This window comes from Lingula anatina, chromosome 4, assembly GCF_051362555.1.
Source record: "Lingula anatina isolate TDL-2025a chromosome 4, LinAna3.0, whole genome shotgun sequence".
In the NCBI taxonomy this organism is placed as follows: Eukaryota; Metazoa; Brachiopoda; class Lingulata; order Lingulida; family Lingulidae; genus Lingula; species Lingula anatina.
In genome coordinates, this window is record NC_141770.1 from 5,305,674 (window position 1) to 5,322,044 (window position 16,371).

General features: G+C 34.5%; 1 protein-coding gene and 1 long non-coding RNA gene across 7 annotated transcripts in view; one reads left to right on the top strand and one right to left on the bottom strand.

Moving 5' to 3' along the window:
• The window catches only part of LOC106158286 (uncharacterized), a 72,511-nt gene that overhangs the window by 51,071 nt on the left and 5,069 nt on the right, over positions 1-16,371 (top strand). For 5 of the 6 annotated variants that reach the window (XM_087012248.1, XM_087012253.1, XM_087012250.1 and 2 more), the window contains 7 exons: positions 10,549-10,667; positions 12,051-12,121; positions 12,627-12,741; positions 13,134-13,242; positions 13,379-13,561; positions 14,458-14,582; positions 14,979-15,153. In XM_087012248.1, the coding sequence (XP_086868374.1) occupies positions 10,549-10,667; positions 12,051-12,121; positions 12,627-12,741; positions 13,134-13,242; positions 13,379-13,561; positions 14,458-14,582; positions 14,979-15,153 (897 nt within the window). The remainder of the gene's footprint in view (positions 1-10,548; positions 10,668-12,050; positions 12,122-12,626; positions 12,742-13,133; positions 13,243-13,378; positions 13,562-14,457; positions 14,583-14,978; positions 15,154-16,371) is intronic. The other variant, XM_087012249.1, reaches the window with a different exon arrangement.
• LOC106158296 (uncharacterized) lies at positions 8,257-12,123 on the bottom strand. The gene is made up of 3 exons (XR_015334201.1): positions 11,984-12,123; positions 9,173-9,811; positions 8,257-8,968 (listed from the first exon to the last, which is right to left on the bottom strand). It is a non-coding gene; the product is annotated as an uncharacterized LOC106158296 (long non-coding RNA).

The following is a 16,371-nucleotide window of genomic DNA, read 5'->3' on the forward strand; positions in this document are numbered from 1 at the left end:
TTTCCAATTATAAATACATTGCATTATATGGACAGGGATACACCATACTCAGCACTTAGTAGGAAATTGTCCTCACTGACAAATATGAAGGGAGTTGGTGAGGAACATGTTCCACCTGATTATCTCAAATCCGATAGAGGCTGATACAATAATTTTGTAAGAGACTACTTTGCCCCTGCTATTACTTTGTTATTCAGATCTCCATGTCAGGAGGCAAGTTGGTGATGTAGATCTAAACAATGACTTTACAGTGAAGTATTTTTTATTGTAACATACATTTTTGTTACATAACTCATTAGTTTTAGCTTAATTATTTAAGAAATATTCTACAATTATTTTAAACAGTTACAGACTTGTTACAGTATTTATAAGATAATTACATGGTTCAAATTACCAATTCAGTTCCAACCCCAATGTGTTAAATAACATTAATGAAGTGCTCAGGAAGTAAAGATGCTATTTCAGTGAACATCATGTCTGGCTAACCGACAGTACCTTATTATCTACTGCCTTTAAAGAGACCATATTAAAACTATTGACGTAAACACTTACTGCCATGTCAATTTTCTACTGACAATGTTGATGGAATTACTAATGCGGTTTTATTCTCAGTCCAAACTATGCTTTATTAGAATATGATATGGATTCAAAATCCTTATCAATGATAAAATCACTTATATAAGTATCATCAACATAACTCATAGTGCCCATGTATTGATATCCATATATCATATACATCTGCTTTGAATTATCTACAGACTTTTGTTCTCAAAACAACAAATTGAAACTTATGATGTTTTGCCAAAAACAAGACATCCAAGATAATATCAGTAAGTTTATTTAAGATAGCATGCTGCCAGGTTCAGTAGGTATTTCATATTCGTTTATTATGTGTAGCCTGGTTAATCCTCACATCCATTGTCTCCTGAGCACATTGTTTTTGAATATGAACTTCTGGCAAATATTAGAGGAGGATGGTGATGGTATGAAACAACAGACTTTGAATTATTATGATTTTGTTTGAAGAAACAATTAAAAAGTTTCCGTAGTGCAGATCTGAAGATTTTTCCAGATATAGCATATAAGTAAAAGTTAATACAGTTGTTTAATTTGCTTATGCAATAAAATATCTCTCTTATTGGCCAAAGATGGGGGGCATCTTGTTTCTTTATGAAGTAATATGCCAGAATCATGTCACAAAAGTACAGCGGCCATGCCAAGAAGACAAAGGCTAAAGATGTTGCTATGAACAATCCATTTGTTCTGGCTGTGTCCATTGTTGATGAGGCTCCCAGGTTTTCTTGAATATTGCGCTGGTTTCTTAGTTTGTGTACTATCAATGCACTGATGATTAAGACACCCAGAGACATTAAGTTGCTGGTGATTGCAAAAACATAGAAAATTATACCACTTATTACTTTCATCTCTTCTGGGGACAGCAGCTTGCATTCTTCTATTTGTGGGATACGAATGCTTGTCCAGCCAGCTAGAAGCAAAACGCATATGAAACTTGCCCTGTATGCCATTTTTCGTTTACAGAAAATCATCCCTTTCAGTGGGTAAAAGATCAAAATGAAACGTTCCACTGCAATAGCCACCACAAATATAATGCACAGGTAGGAGAGTAGGTCATTAAACCATAACAAGAAGATTTCAAAACTGCAATTAAGAAAGAAACCATGTTTGTTTGCCACACATGCCAGCGATTGGTTGATCAAAATTCCCTGATCAGCAAATGCCATGAACATAAGAAAAATAAATGTTGATTTTCTCCTCAAAACTTTGTTCCATAAGATGACGACAACAGTGAACACGTTTCCTATCCCGCCAAATACTGTCAGTCCATACATGAGATTACACCAGCAGTCGCCCAGTGAGAGCCAGCACTGTGTAAACCAGCCCTCAGTGGGGAGCTCAGTTGTGTTGCTCAAAATTTGACCACCCACTGTATACAAGTCATCTGTAACTCTAGTTGTGACATTACCATGGTGATGTTCAGTCATGGCAACTTGGAAGGGAGATGTCTTATCCACCATTGTGTCCCCAACTTTGCTTTTTTTTTTTTTTCACTTTTAGGGTGATGGCTGCCGTCTTAATTTTATGATATGCTAATTTGGAGACTTTTTTCCCTGATTTCAAGATTGTTGCACTTTCCAAAATGTTATCTGTTTACAGTGAATATTGAGAGTTGTCCTTGATTTTGAACATTTTGTTCCCCTTGTTTACAGTAAACACTGCTAGTTTTCCCACAGGATCGTCAACACAGTTCCAGCAATAGCATGGGTTACTAGAATATACAATACATCACCTTTCAAGGCTGTTTTATCACTTCCTTCAAGAACCAATGAGTCTCCCCAGTATTTGAATGTATATGCATATGCTGTAATCTGGCTGAAAAAAAAAAAAGAATCAAAGCAAAAGTTCTTCTTAAAAGCATATCTTAAGACACAGATTCTAAAATGCAAAGATTGTTGATTATACAGCCTCAGTTCTAATTACACTGATTGGAATTCCAGAGTATTTTTTTCATTTTTAAAAGAGATGTAACACATGACATTAACTTATAATGTTTTATTTTAAGTCCAAATGTGCACAAATAGTTGTCTCTGTAGCTATTAACAGCATTATCTGAACTAAATATCAAAATGTTGGCCCTATAATATTTTTTAAATATGCAACAGCTTTAAAAGTATTTCATTTGAATCTGAATATCAGTTTTTTTACACTCCAACAGTGATCATACAGTATCTCTAGATTGTCATGTAACATTACATACAATATGAGACAAACCTTAGTTTTAAAGTAACCAAATCCAGAGTGATTTTGTTGTAAGATTGCTCCAGTTTCTAATTTCCTATTTTTGGGCCTCTTTTTGAACTGTTCCCCTAATTTTAATGCCTTTAAAGTAATCTTATGTGCCCTCTATATGTGTGCCACCTGCTTCTGTACAGTGCCACAATTTCTTGGTTAAAAAATTTAGATTGCATATGTTTCCAATATCCGTGGGCATTATGTGTACACAAGTTTACCCATTGCCACACCCACACAATCACACACCTCCAGGTAACCATTATATGTAGCCAGTGAATTAATATAAGTAACCAGTGGATTATAAATGCTAGTCATTAAATATCTTGTTTCTTTGGATTTAATGCAGTTACAGAACTTTTTTTTTACCAAACTGTATATTCATAACCCCATGTGCAGTAGTAGTTCCCATTTTTTTATAATGTAATTCAAATAATATTTTGAAACATAAAATTGCTTCACAGCATATGACTTTCCACCCATTTTAATTGTGGCTTTTCTGAATTTTATATGCTCAAAAATTACACAGAGTCTGTAGCTGTTACATATGGACAACTTACCTGTGGTTTCCGGGCAGTCTTAGCTGGCCCAGCAGAGGACCACTTAATACACAATTGTCTCTGTAGTTAACTGATAAAGTGCTTCATGTATGATAACTTTTTTTTTTACTTTTTCTGTCGATTGGCAAGCTGGTCTGATAATGGAGATAATTCAGTAATTAATCCCTCTGAAGTATTATGAGCGATCCTGTTTCCTTTGATTTTATATTCCATTTAAGGCATAGTAAGTTGCGAGGTTTTTAATATCAAGGAACAGATCATCTTTTTAGATTGCTCCATTTACTGCAGCTTCCTTTTTTTGATTCCTAATACTTAGTTTGATGGAAATTTTTCTACGAGCCATCAAAAGAATCAATTATCTGTAGCTGTCTGTAATCCAAGAGAGTTTCATCTTGTGAATGAATGAGGAGAACTACGTACTTGATCCAATGCAGTCTGTGGTTTTTATGCAGTCAGCATCAGCTGCTGGGCATGCATGCAATTTACTTGATGCTTGTGCTACTCCTACTGCCTCTCCAACTGCCTTTATATACTGCACACGCCTCTGCTTCATTGTGATTTGATGAATGCTAGCATTGTACAAACACATGAGTGCAGGTTTCTTAGAACATTAAACCTCTTTTTGACACAATAGATGAAATATCTATTTTATCGGGATACTGAATAACTATAATTATTGTCACCAAGTAGAGGTTTTTTAATGGTTGTGGAAATTTTGAAGATTATTTGAAATTGCTAATTATGTTAATCTTTTTAAGCATTGTTAGAATTCATTACATATTCCCTGGATTTTCTTTAATTGTTATATTGTTGCTTGGACAAATAAAATGAAATGAAGAGAATGACAATGCAAAGCAATACAAGGGCAAATCAGATCTCTCCTCAGTCAACCACACTGCAACAGATCACATAACACATATAAATAGATTCTGCCCAAGTTGATTTTTTGACCTCTGCCAAGAACTTTTAACTGATAACTTGTATTAGTTGAGAGCAGATTTAGTGAAGAACAGAAAGACAGAAGCATGAAAACTGCCTCAATAAATCTCACTAGAGTTTTGAGTCAGCAATTGGTCTTGTTTCAAGTCTGCATGACAAGGAATTGGTAAACAGTAAAATGTGTCATATTAGTAGAGTTATGCAATGTGACACAAAAATCAAGATTATAATATATATGTATGATAGCACCAATTTAGACGTTCACAGTTGCAATTGTATTCAAAAATTCATATCATACACATACAACTGTGAAATGGGCGGAAAAAGTGCCTCACATATCATGCAGCTTTTAAACACATCTGAAGTGGTCATGTTGTTTGTGCATATTTTTTTGTGCAAAATTAGAACATTTTTATGGTCCAGTAGTGGTAGCAACAATATTTTAAAGCAGGACATTGTATAGTTCTATTCTACACAGTAAAAGCAGTTCAAATATTATATAGCAATATAATCTTCATGATTCCAAAATTATGAATCATTTTGCCCATTGAAAAGATCCGATACCATAGATTTTATTACAAATAAAATTAAATTACACCAATTTTCAATGGACCATTTTAAACAAGACTGCCTGACACAGGTTAAAAAGAACTTATCAAGAATCTGTTGCACTTAATTGTTCTCCTTACTTTTGTCAATAACTACACCAATTTTGATAATTTTGTCTCTAGCAGTTACAGAGTTATCCCCCAAACAGATTGCTTCCACACCCAATTTGTAATTATATGCTTCCAGGCACTTCACAGGTAAAATGGACACATTGCCAGCTGTACAATGTCATGTATTTTGATTAGCATTGTATATGCCAATAATAAGAAACTAAATAATAAATTGCCTAAATAAACAGAAACCTTGGATTTTGTGTATTATTCTGCACCTCAAGCTATATTTCAAGGTATATATACTTTACTGCTCTTTAGTGGTCTATAACAGCTTTATACAGCTATGCTGCCTTTTTTTATATAATTAGTACCACCTGTTATATTCTTAGCCTTATCCTTTAGGTTCCCTTTTATGCTGCCAAACATGTAATGTGAGAAAAAAGTGAAGGCACTTTTTATTTACCATAAAAAGCTGCATTTATCCCATATTTTGTGTATTGATTTCTTTGTGCTCCTTCAATTTTCAATTTTGCTGACCAATATTGACGTGCAGGAAGATCAATGCAGGTTTTGCATACTAGCTAGTAAAATTCAACTTTCACCAAGTAAAACCAGATACTACTGCTTGTTAACTACGTACATGCACTCTCTGTCTCTCTGTCTCTCTCTCTCTCTCTCTCTCTCTCACACACACACACACACACACACACATTCTGAAAACCTGTCGGTCCATGTCATAAACATTGCTTTGCCATTAAACATATTTGTTACCACCATAACTACCAAACTGTACTTAGTGTTATGTTTTTTTTTTAATTTATTAGGTTTTGATTAGAAAAAAGGCACATTTTCTTCTCTTTATTGTCTGAATGCATTGTATTTGATATCTGATACTTGCCTTAATCAATTTAGTTCATTTTTTCTGTTTCTGTAAAGGAATGTTATCTGACAGTTATATCAGATAATGGACAGACTTTATTTGAAGAAAAAAGCATGATGCATTTGTAGAGTTCAAGATAATTTTCTCTAAGCAAGGCCATTTCAGCTATTGGATCTCTGCTGATGTTATCCTGCTAAAAACTGATTGCATGGACATTTCAAGCTTTAAATTTTAATAACCCTTGATCTACTTTTTTTTATTCCTAATATATGTAATACTTTTCATTTTGTACAGAAAAGAACACCATCCTTCATTCTGAAAAAAATGATTTCATTGCAGCATTTGGTGGGAGTCTTTTTCTTGTTGACAAACAAAGAGAATGTAAGGCACAATATTATCAGATTGAGTGCTGTTCCTTTGGCCTAAAAATGTAAATGTAACTGGACTTGCAAAAAAACACTGACACATGTTCACAGCTTATTTTAGTACTGGTCGAGAACCCATGCTTTGTATTTGATCATGTCAGGGACGGGAAGTACAAGTCATGTCAGAAATGGCAATTTGTCTTAATATTTAAATCATTGACTTGGAAGCTTTTTTATGTCTCTGATTTTTAAATATATAAATGTATCTCTGGCTATTGTAATGATTTTATGATTGATGGATGCGTATTTCTAAGAAATTGTTGGCAGAATTTTTTTCTTGAGTTTTAAAATAGAATCAGAATGTCTGGTGCAGTGATTGATATTGCCGGTAGATAACTAAACACTCAGGAATTGATAAGAAATAATGATAAAATGATGTATTTTGACTCTTTGGTGTCATTTGATAGATTAAAGAATGGAATTCTAAGCAAATGAAAAAGTAGTCTCATGTGTAAAGGTTAACATGTCACGGGCAAATTTCATTACAAAAAATATAACAGTTGTCTATTAAAAATGCACAAATTTGGATACCCTTTGTATAGAACCTGAACAAACAAAAATTGTTGTAAAGGCGTACATAAAACCCAAAAAAGAGTGTCCATTCCATAGAAGTAAAAGAGTAGAAAGAAAATGTATAATTAAAGTATGCATCATGTAATATAGACATTCACTAAAATGATTCAATTCATGATTCAATAAGTGTCCAATCCAAAACAGCTAGAGAAGCAGAAAATGTAGGGAATTTTAAACACTCTTTATTGAGAATGTAAGAAAAAAAAGGGGAAGAAAAAGAATTTTTTAATTGTTAATTATGTCATTGTGTCAGAATTTTAGGTTTTTTACTTGTCTTTATAAGCATCCGATCCAAAACAGCTGAAGAACTACCTGTAGTAACTGTACATAGAAGGAGGGACGCAATAAACTTATTTATCTAATTATTTTGTCATTTGACAAGTGCATTCATATATATTAACACTGATCTCAACTTGCATTTTACTCCTTCAGTATAATTTTGTTTTATTTATGCCCAGTCAACAAAAGCCACTATAGGATGTTCTAGTTGCAGTTGGTCAGAACAGAGCTAGTGCATGAAAAATGAATATTTCTGATGAGCTGTACTTGGCTATGAAACACATGAATGTTCTAAGAATGGTGGTAATAGTTAATTTCCTAATCTTGAGCATTTATATTGTTGCTATGCTATTCTCCTACATACTCACAAAAGGAGATTGGAGAAGATATAACAAGACTGAAAAAATTACGCTTGAAGTATATGCAATTTGACCAAATACAACAAGATACAACTGAAAAGTAATTTATTTCTTGGAAAACGTTTTAACTGGCAATTCACATGCAGGGAAGCAAAGAATTCTTCACAACATGTTCATTGATTTGCATTTTAGGTGCCCAGCATAACATTTTCCCATGAAAATTTTGTTGGGGCTAACAGTATTTTTCTTACTACCTAAGCTGTGCAGGCCAGGGTTCGAACAAACTGCTTTTTTGCTAGGAAAAGCATCAATCTGGGTAAAAAATTTGATCTCTGTACACAAAAGTTTCGTGGTGAAAGAAAAATTCCTGGTTACAGGCCTTCTGTGGTCCTCCTCTCTTCACACTATCCATAACTCTGGAACAATTTGGAGACATAAAATAACCTTTTTCAAATTCTGATGTACTTTCTAGAACCAGCTTCCAGGTTGTAAGCATTTCAAAATTATGTCAAGATGGTTGACAGACAGTGAGGTTCATCAGGAGCTGATAAATTACTATTACATTTGCTGACATTAATTCATGACACTAATCTGTTATAAAATAATCAAGAAGTATTTCTAATCTTTAGGTGAGTTAGATCAAAAGCCTCTGTGGTTTGTGTACTTTTAGGTAAAAACATCTTTGTATAAAAGGGTGGCAATTTTATTATGACCATTCCCCCATCTCTCTCTCTCTCTCTCTCTGAAGTATGGTTCAGAACAGATTCCTCATTATCTCAAAAGATGTCATTTATTTCATCAATGCACAATGCACCCTTGTCAAAATTTGTGAAATTTTAATGCTAAATATCTCTCAGACCAAACGGATTATGTTACTTATGAAAAGTTACTATAGAAGTCAAATTTCAAATATGACCCTGGATTTGACCTTTATTTCAAGGCCAAATGGGCCAATATTTTGTAAAAAAAAAAACATTTTCTGTGAGAAAATATTTATTTGTGTCATTTTTCAGAAACTACACAGACCTACAATGCTTTCATATTATAGTGAGGAGCTGCATTTGGGTTCTCCTTTCATCTTCGAGAGTTAAGGGTCAAGGTACAGGAGATACAGCCATTAGCCAAAACTGAAAACTCTGCATGTCAGAATTTAAATCATGATTCATCCAGTTGTGTTATTCAAAGACAAAAATATTAACTCTAATACTGGACACTCACATAGATCATGCCAGGAAAGATGCCATATAAGACCATTGTTATACAACAATCAAAGACACTTATAAATCACTGAAACGCCCAGTTGTATCTTGATAAGTCAGACCACAACACATCCATCTCATCCCAGCTTATAAACAGCAGTTGTAGCATGAAGAGCTGAGTAATTCATCAATAGCGTGTAGACGCTGTAGAACCACTTCGCAGCTGCTTTGCATGTACTGATTAGGACTTATTTTGGCTGATTCCGCTGATCTTGATGAATGCTCTGAAGAAAAAATTAACCATGACATTCCCTTTTTTTTTCATTTGTAACCTTTTTTGAGGGCAAGTCCCCTCGTTGGTGATAATACAATGCAAAGTACTGTTATTTTTGTGTGTAGATTTTCCCTTGTACTATTTCTAAAATTATTGAGTACAATATGAAGTCAGAAAGTTTTCATTTATGATAGATCCAGAAATTTTGATTTACCTGTTGACTGTTTCGTCTGTTCTCTCTGACAGACTTGGTCACAATTGAATTACCTGTTCAGGTGAAGGTGGACAGGTAATTATCTCAGTCTTGATAATGACTTGTTAGTCCCTCTCGTCCCCCGTCCCCCCAGGGTGGGTTTGAGAATGTCATCATACATGGGACAGCTTGTGTGCTCCTTCATCTCTGTTCATGGTGTGTTTCTTTCTTCTTATCCAGATGGATTCTAAAACTTTGCGTTAACTGTAATAATTTTCACTGGTTAGCACTTTTACATTGTCCCATTTTGGCACATGGTTGTTATCTGACATATGATCTGTGATGGTGGATTTGTGTAACACTCCTGTCGACATAGAGCGATTGGATCTGGTGTTGACTCCCTCACTTACATTTTCCTTTACATCTTTCTTGTGTTCCTCTAGCCTTGTTTCTAGTTTTCTTCTTGTCTCTCCAACATAGACTCTGTTACAGCTCACACACCCGATTTCATATACTATTCCACACTTCAAGTCATCAAGTCTGTCAGTGTCAAGGACCAGCTAGGCTCTGGGTTGATGGTGTCAGGGACCAGCTAGGCTCCGGGTTGATGGTGTCAGGGACCAAATGTTGGATTTCTGGGGATTGACACGTCGGCTGATACTGAAATGAAAATGGATAATTCTTATAAAAAGCGAAAGTCATCACAAGTGAAAATGGCATAAGCTGAATGATTTTTCTATAGTATCATAACATGGGTACTGCAAGGAAGCCTCTCTTGCCTTCTTCAAATGTATATCTATGCCTTGATTTTTTCCATACCTTCAAGCCAATCTATAAGTACCCAAATCCTTTGGCACTTTATCAATGTCTTCTTGACCTGGCCTTCAAAATCTCCGGCCTATGCCCCTCATGGTTATTCATACATCACACTAAAATCACTTTTTATGAAAATGTACTATGTAAATAGTTTAATGAAAAAATTCACCTAAATACTTAAGGTACAATTACTGAAGAGATACACAGGATAATCATGCTTACATTTCTATAGTAGTTTACACTGTGAATGATATTGACAGTTATTATGAAAATGCCACAAATGGCATCACAAGAAGAACTGGGTAAAGGGTTGTTATGTGGACATGTTGAAATTGTATCACAATCTTTTGCTGTAGGTTACTGGGAAATTTTGTTAAAATTTAGCAGTGAGAATGATCTTTCTCTGTTTAAGTTTCTCCCTATATTTGCCAGCTTTTGAGTCAATTGTTTAGAACCAAACCAGTTCTGCCATTACCCCTGTGCCAATCTCCTCTGTGTAGTGTTCAGTTTGAGTTAATTTCAGGTACTTTTCTTTCATTTAGAATTGACGTGCATTCAGGACTTTTTAAATGTCTTTTTAGCACGAATACTGGAAGATAGTGACCGAGCGCCAAGTTCATGTTGCTGTCCACGCTGGTCATGTAGGGACACAGCACTGGGGCAGTGGATTCCCAAACAAAAGGGAAAATCAATATTATAGGTAATTTACTCTATTTTTGACATTACTTTTCCTTATAAAATGGGAAATTGAAATCAGAAGTTCTCTCTAAGAAACTGTTTTAGTATATGACAACATGAGTATTACCAGAAACTGTAGAATGGTCTGTTTATATTTCAGTGTGGAATTTGCCAGAATATGGGGATTTAATTGATATGTTACAATGTGCTTGTAACAATATAAATGCAGTTAGTCAAAACTGGTGGTAAACACCTATTTAAAATAGGGAAAGATGATCTGATGTCTTGCAGGTACAAAAAATAACAACACAAATTCCTTTGTGTGCAGTTTGAGTCATCTGTGGAGGTAAAACAAGATTGTGTGACATGATCAGAACAGATTGTTTTTATTTTCTCCAAAAGGAATCATATCTTTTTTCTTATGTTTTCTCATGGTGCACAATAACACTGATATTCTCATATGTTTAGATCATTTCTCTGAGGTTATGACTGCGCTTAAGGTGCTCTTCATATTATTCACCAACCAACATGAATTTTTGTGGGGTAAAAGAAAATTTTTTCGTACACAAAAATCATTGCTTGACCATTCCCTGAATTTGGACTTGGATGCTTTATTCCATTTTTAATTTAATAATTGGCAAGTTATTTAGAATGACAAAGCATTCTTTCATGGCCTCACAAGTGAATGGCACAGTGAAATGTACTGTGGCCCTGCACCATGTATAATACATACATTGCAAGCTGCCAAGATGGCTGAAAAGAGGATAATGACACTAGGTACCCAGCTTTTATTTAATTGATTTATCATCTTAAGGTCTTAATTGGGAAATATAAGAATCTTTGCAAGATATAAATACAACTGTGGGGGATTTTCAAATGCTTGGTTTCATTACCTTATAGGGATAACAACTGTTCATTTTGGCCAAAAAATGAATTTTCCTGGGGCAAAAGACAATTTTCCATACTTCCCAATGATTAACGAATCCATTCCCACATTCAAAGTTAGTCCCCATTTTTTTTTTTTTGTTTGTTTGTTTTTTTGTTTTTTTTTTTTCTAAAAAGTTTGTTTTTTTTGTAATATTCTCTTAAGAGATTATTACAAAGTGTAGTCATCTATGGAGGTCACATGATGTGATGGCAAGCACAAACTCTAGAATACATGCGTTAACTGCCTTTTTGGTGAGTTGTTTGCAATGTATTTATAGTGAAATATGGATATATTACGAACAGTTGTTATCCCTTTAAATAAATAGTATACTTAGTTATAGTTATTAAGATTACATGACTTGTTACACCTGTATGCAGCTAAAGATTTGCTAAAGAGGGTGTTACATTCACCTTTTTCACCATACACTGCCAATATTTTACAGGTCATTGCATCATTTTTTTTCCTGTGTATTTGCAGACATGGTTGGAACTTCAATAATGTACCTGAAAATGCGAATAATTTGCTGAAAGTCTTGGGGACTATAGAAAGTGAGTATTCATGATATTATTGATGATGATTCAAAATACTACTACATGAGTATTGACTGCATTAAGCTAGTAAAATACTTGAGAATGCAATCATTAACTTTGGTATAATCTGTGTCAGCTGTTTATTGTATGGCAGTCTTGTTTGGTTTTTTGAAAATTGAACTTAGTCCATTATTTTCTCCTAAAAGAAGTCACCTCTTTTTCTTATCCCTGAAAGTAGTGCAATTTTAGAAGGATTCTGTGTTTGTTGGGGGGTGGGGGTGGGGGGTGTTGGAGTATGATATGATGTGATTTATTCAATATTAAAATTTAAATAACATAAAATATGTATATAAAGCATGATAAATACTAGTATTTCCATTGTGGTCCGCTTATTTCCATTGTGGCACTCTAGTTTATATGGGGACATGTCTTGTTCTCTTTATGCTAGATTCCTCTCAGTTTATGTGAAGCAGTTCCTGTAGAACTGATATAAAGGGAATATGTAAAACATTTGGTCTTGTAGGTGTCACCACCCCTACTCTCCACATAGGCATGCTGTTCTCTACCTCCTGCTGGTCCCGGGACCCCCACTTGCTGCCATATATTGTGTACAATCACACAGGTGCTGATGTCATTTGGTAGGTATGAGGTCATGTACCAGTTAGCAGGACACTATCAATTAAGCCAATGGTGTGTTTAAGCTATGAAAATACAGGGAATCCTCAGAATGTTGCTTTCCAACCCAGCATCTATACATTGGTTTGACGTGTATTATGATGTAACTAGTACCAGTATATCATACAGAAGGGGATGATTTCATAAGATCAGTATTTACATCATATGACAAACTGTGCAACAACCATATAGTGCTCATATCAAGCAGAATAATATATTATAATGTAATAATTAAAGCATATAATAATAATAATAATAATATAATAAAGCAGATTTATTGATATTGATGCACTGGTTATAAGATCAATCAACTAATATAGGTCCTGATTTAAGTATAACTAAATTTTAAATTTAGGTATTGTATTCCTGGAAGTGAAACACAGAAGTTTCAAACTGCAATGAAGAAACTAGTCCCCAGTCTTGTGACTGATCAGCCTGTCTGGTTACCTGAAGATACAGTAATGGTGAGTGTGTCTGCTGTTCTGATAGCAATATCATGTACACAAGATCCACAATGGTTGTGCCTCCAAGTCTTACCTAGCACACCCTGAAACCATCTGGTTTGACCTTCAGCTTACCATCATCATTGTGGTTTTCCAGATTTCTCCAAGATTACTGCTTATGGAAGGTGTTTCTGTGAACAGGACTGTGCAGAGTGCAGGGCAATTTATAGCAGTCTTCCCAGAATCATTTACTGCCACCTTGAGCTGTGGGTACAATGTCTTAGAGTCTGTCCACTTTGCTCCATCTAGCTGGATTCCACTGGGGAGAAAAGCTGATGGTGTAAGTATGTGGCTCACCAGCAAATATATAATAAATAAAAAAATACATATATAGCTGTTGTTACCTAAATTGTTGTTGTCATGAGACCCTTTCTGAAGTGCATGACCTATGTCCAGCTAATCACTAACCATTTTCCCCAAGTTGTTGTTTACACACATACAAAATCTACACATTTTGCAATTGCTAATTACTCTCTGGTTAGAGGGTGTCCAGGTTTAGAATAAAGCATTTTTTCTGATGCATTGATACGTGTGCTGTTAACAAAGTGGCTTTCAAGCCTGAACGATGATTGGAGAATGTCGTAGTGCAGTTTCCCGTGGCTGAATATAGTTGAACAATTTTTTTTTAATAAAGAACAGCCAATTCCTAAGATTATACTGACTTTAACTAATAGTCAGCTCAACTGTTGAAAAGTCTAATACTTAGACAACAGTATTTTGAAATTTGTTAAAGACTTCCTTACAGTATGACAGATATTGATTTTGATTTTACAATGTTTACCAAGTTTCTGATATTTGCACTGGCTTTCACTGTCATAACGTAATGTCTCAGATCTGCACTTCAAGAGAGATTGACAGCAGTGTCAAATTTTACTTAGTGGGAATCAGTGGGATGTTTCAATTTTCTAAGGGTCAACCCGTTAGGTTACTCCTGGCCCTAATTACATGTAAAATTTTATATGGTGAAATTGTATCTTAACAAGGGGATTGGCATGTTAGTGTTTCACATATCAAACTAGGGTCTTTGTTTGATGAGTCGTCATTTTAAATGTTTTCATCAAGTTAAATGCACTGTTAGTACTTTGTGACAACAGGAGTTTCACAGATAATAAGAATGTTTATCAATAAACTGAGTGTCACTGTAATAATCAAGGTTGTTTTGATGTGATGTTACAGTTGCTGTCAGAGAGCAGTGAGTCTCAGTTATTCCCTGTGGAGCAGTTGTTCTGCAGTCTTGTTAGAGATGACAGGACACCTGTGGACACCTTGAAACTGGTACTGCCAGAACTGACCGCTGTGATGTAAGTGCACTGCTAGGATAGAAACAAGGTTTACAAAAAAATTAATAACAATCATATCATCATGTACATGCTGGCTGAACTTCAATATTGCTGTGATTTTTTCCTGTATTAAACAAGATACATACTGTACATGATTTCTAAGTTGTGTACTGAAGAAGAAACATTGAGGATTTTTAGGATTATTTTTGAAAAGAAATTAGGTTACACAGCTTCTAATTAACAATATTTCGTATCATATAATCAGCATGAAACAAGTTGTTTATTTGAAGAAGTACATGTAAAATTGGAACATTTGAAGGAATCTTGTACATAGCCTTTTATACACTACTATCAAATGATCAGCATGAAAGACTTTGTTGTGTGTTTGTATCATGTCTAAACATGTTGTCTGTTTAGAGAGGAGGAAAATTCTGCGCGCCAGCAGCTACTGGAGGCTGGTCTCCACAGCTGGGAGAAAATGGAGCTTCCTGATGACCCATTCCCTGGGGGTAAGAGGAAGAAGTCCTTTGAGACCTTGGAGGAAGAGGACAATGTATGTGAAATATGCAAGAAAATTTGCTATTTTTCTATGGTAAGTAAATATTACAAGCCCACCCATGTGGATCAGTCTTGTTTCACACATAGAAATAAATTTCCAATAACATTTTATTGAAATTATCTTACTTTCCCAACCCCTCAAGCTGATTGAAGCATTTTATTTGATGACAAAATTTAGCAGCAAAATACAAACTAGATGTCTAATTGGAGAGTAAATAGATGAGAAATGTGTAGTTTATAGCAATGAGGTTCTTGCCCAGTGTTGATAATTAGACCTTGGAGTATAGTAAAGACTGAAGGTTGGGCATTCTGTGACAAAAGCAAAACGCCAAAAAAATATTAATATTAATAATATACAAGACACCAAAAATGGCACATTTACAGGAAAGATGAAGGAATTTTTTTTTCATTGACAACTAAACATAACAGGTGGCAAAAGTTTTTCTTCAGAATTCTTTAAAAAGTCTGTGATTTTCACATCAACCTCAGGTATGGCCCGTCTTAAAGAAGTAAATGTTTTTGAAACTCACAATTTTTTGCCTTTGTTTTTAACCAACCATCAATACGCATATAGCACTGGCATTAGATATGCTATATGAGTAAGCCAAGAGCAAGCTTACAAGAGAAATTGAACATGTATACATGTATGCTAAAGAGCAAAAATTTTTCAAACAGACTTATGCCCATATAATACATAGTTTATACTTAAATTAAGTCAATCCTTTGTTATAAAAACTCTTAAAGTTTCAACAACAAGATAAATGCATTTTAAAGAAGGTCATGAGTGACCCATGGAGACTGGCCCTTGGTGGATTGAAATATTTCACAATACAGTTCTCTGTGACGAAATCTCATCACTAGCAGTACTCGACTCTGCTGTGAAGTCTCTTGTACTGAAGGTAGGGAAATAAAGCAGCTAGTCAACGTCTCTCAAATTGAAAGTCAGAAGAAAAAGTCCAAAGAACAGCATGTTTTGTGATAAGCAGAATTGTCAATAATACTTCATAATGGAAATCTGCATCAAGATAAGAGTGTTTAATATTGTGTGTTTGGTATCTCTGTACACGTCTAAAAGAAAAACAATTAAAAGTTTTAACTAAATTAATCAGAAGTCAAGGTGAATCCTCTTTCAGGTGTGAAAGCAACATCATTTCTGGCACTTTTTCCAGCAACACATTTAATAATATTAATAATAATAATTGAATAATAATGATAATAGTATAATAATAATATTTAATCGACTTACACACAC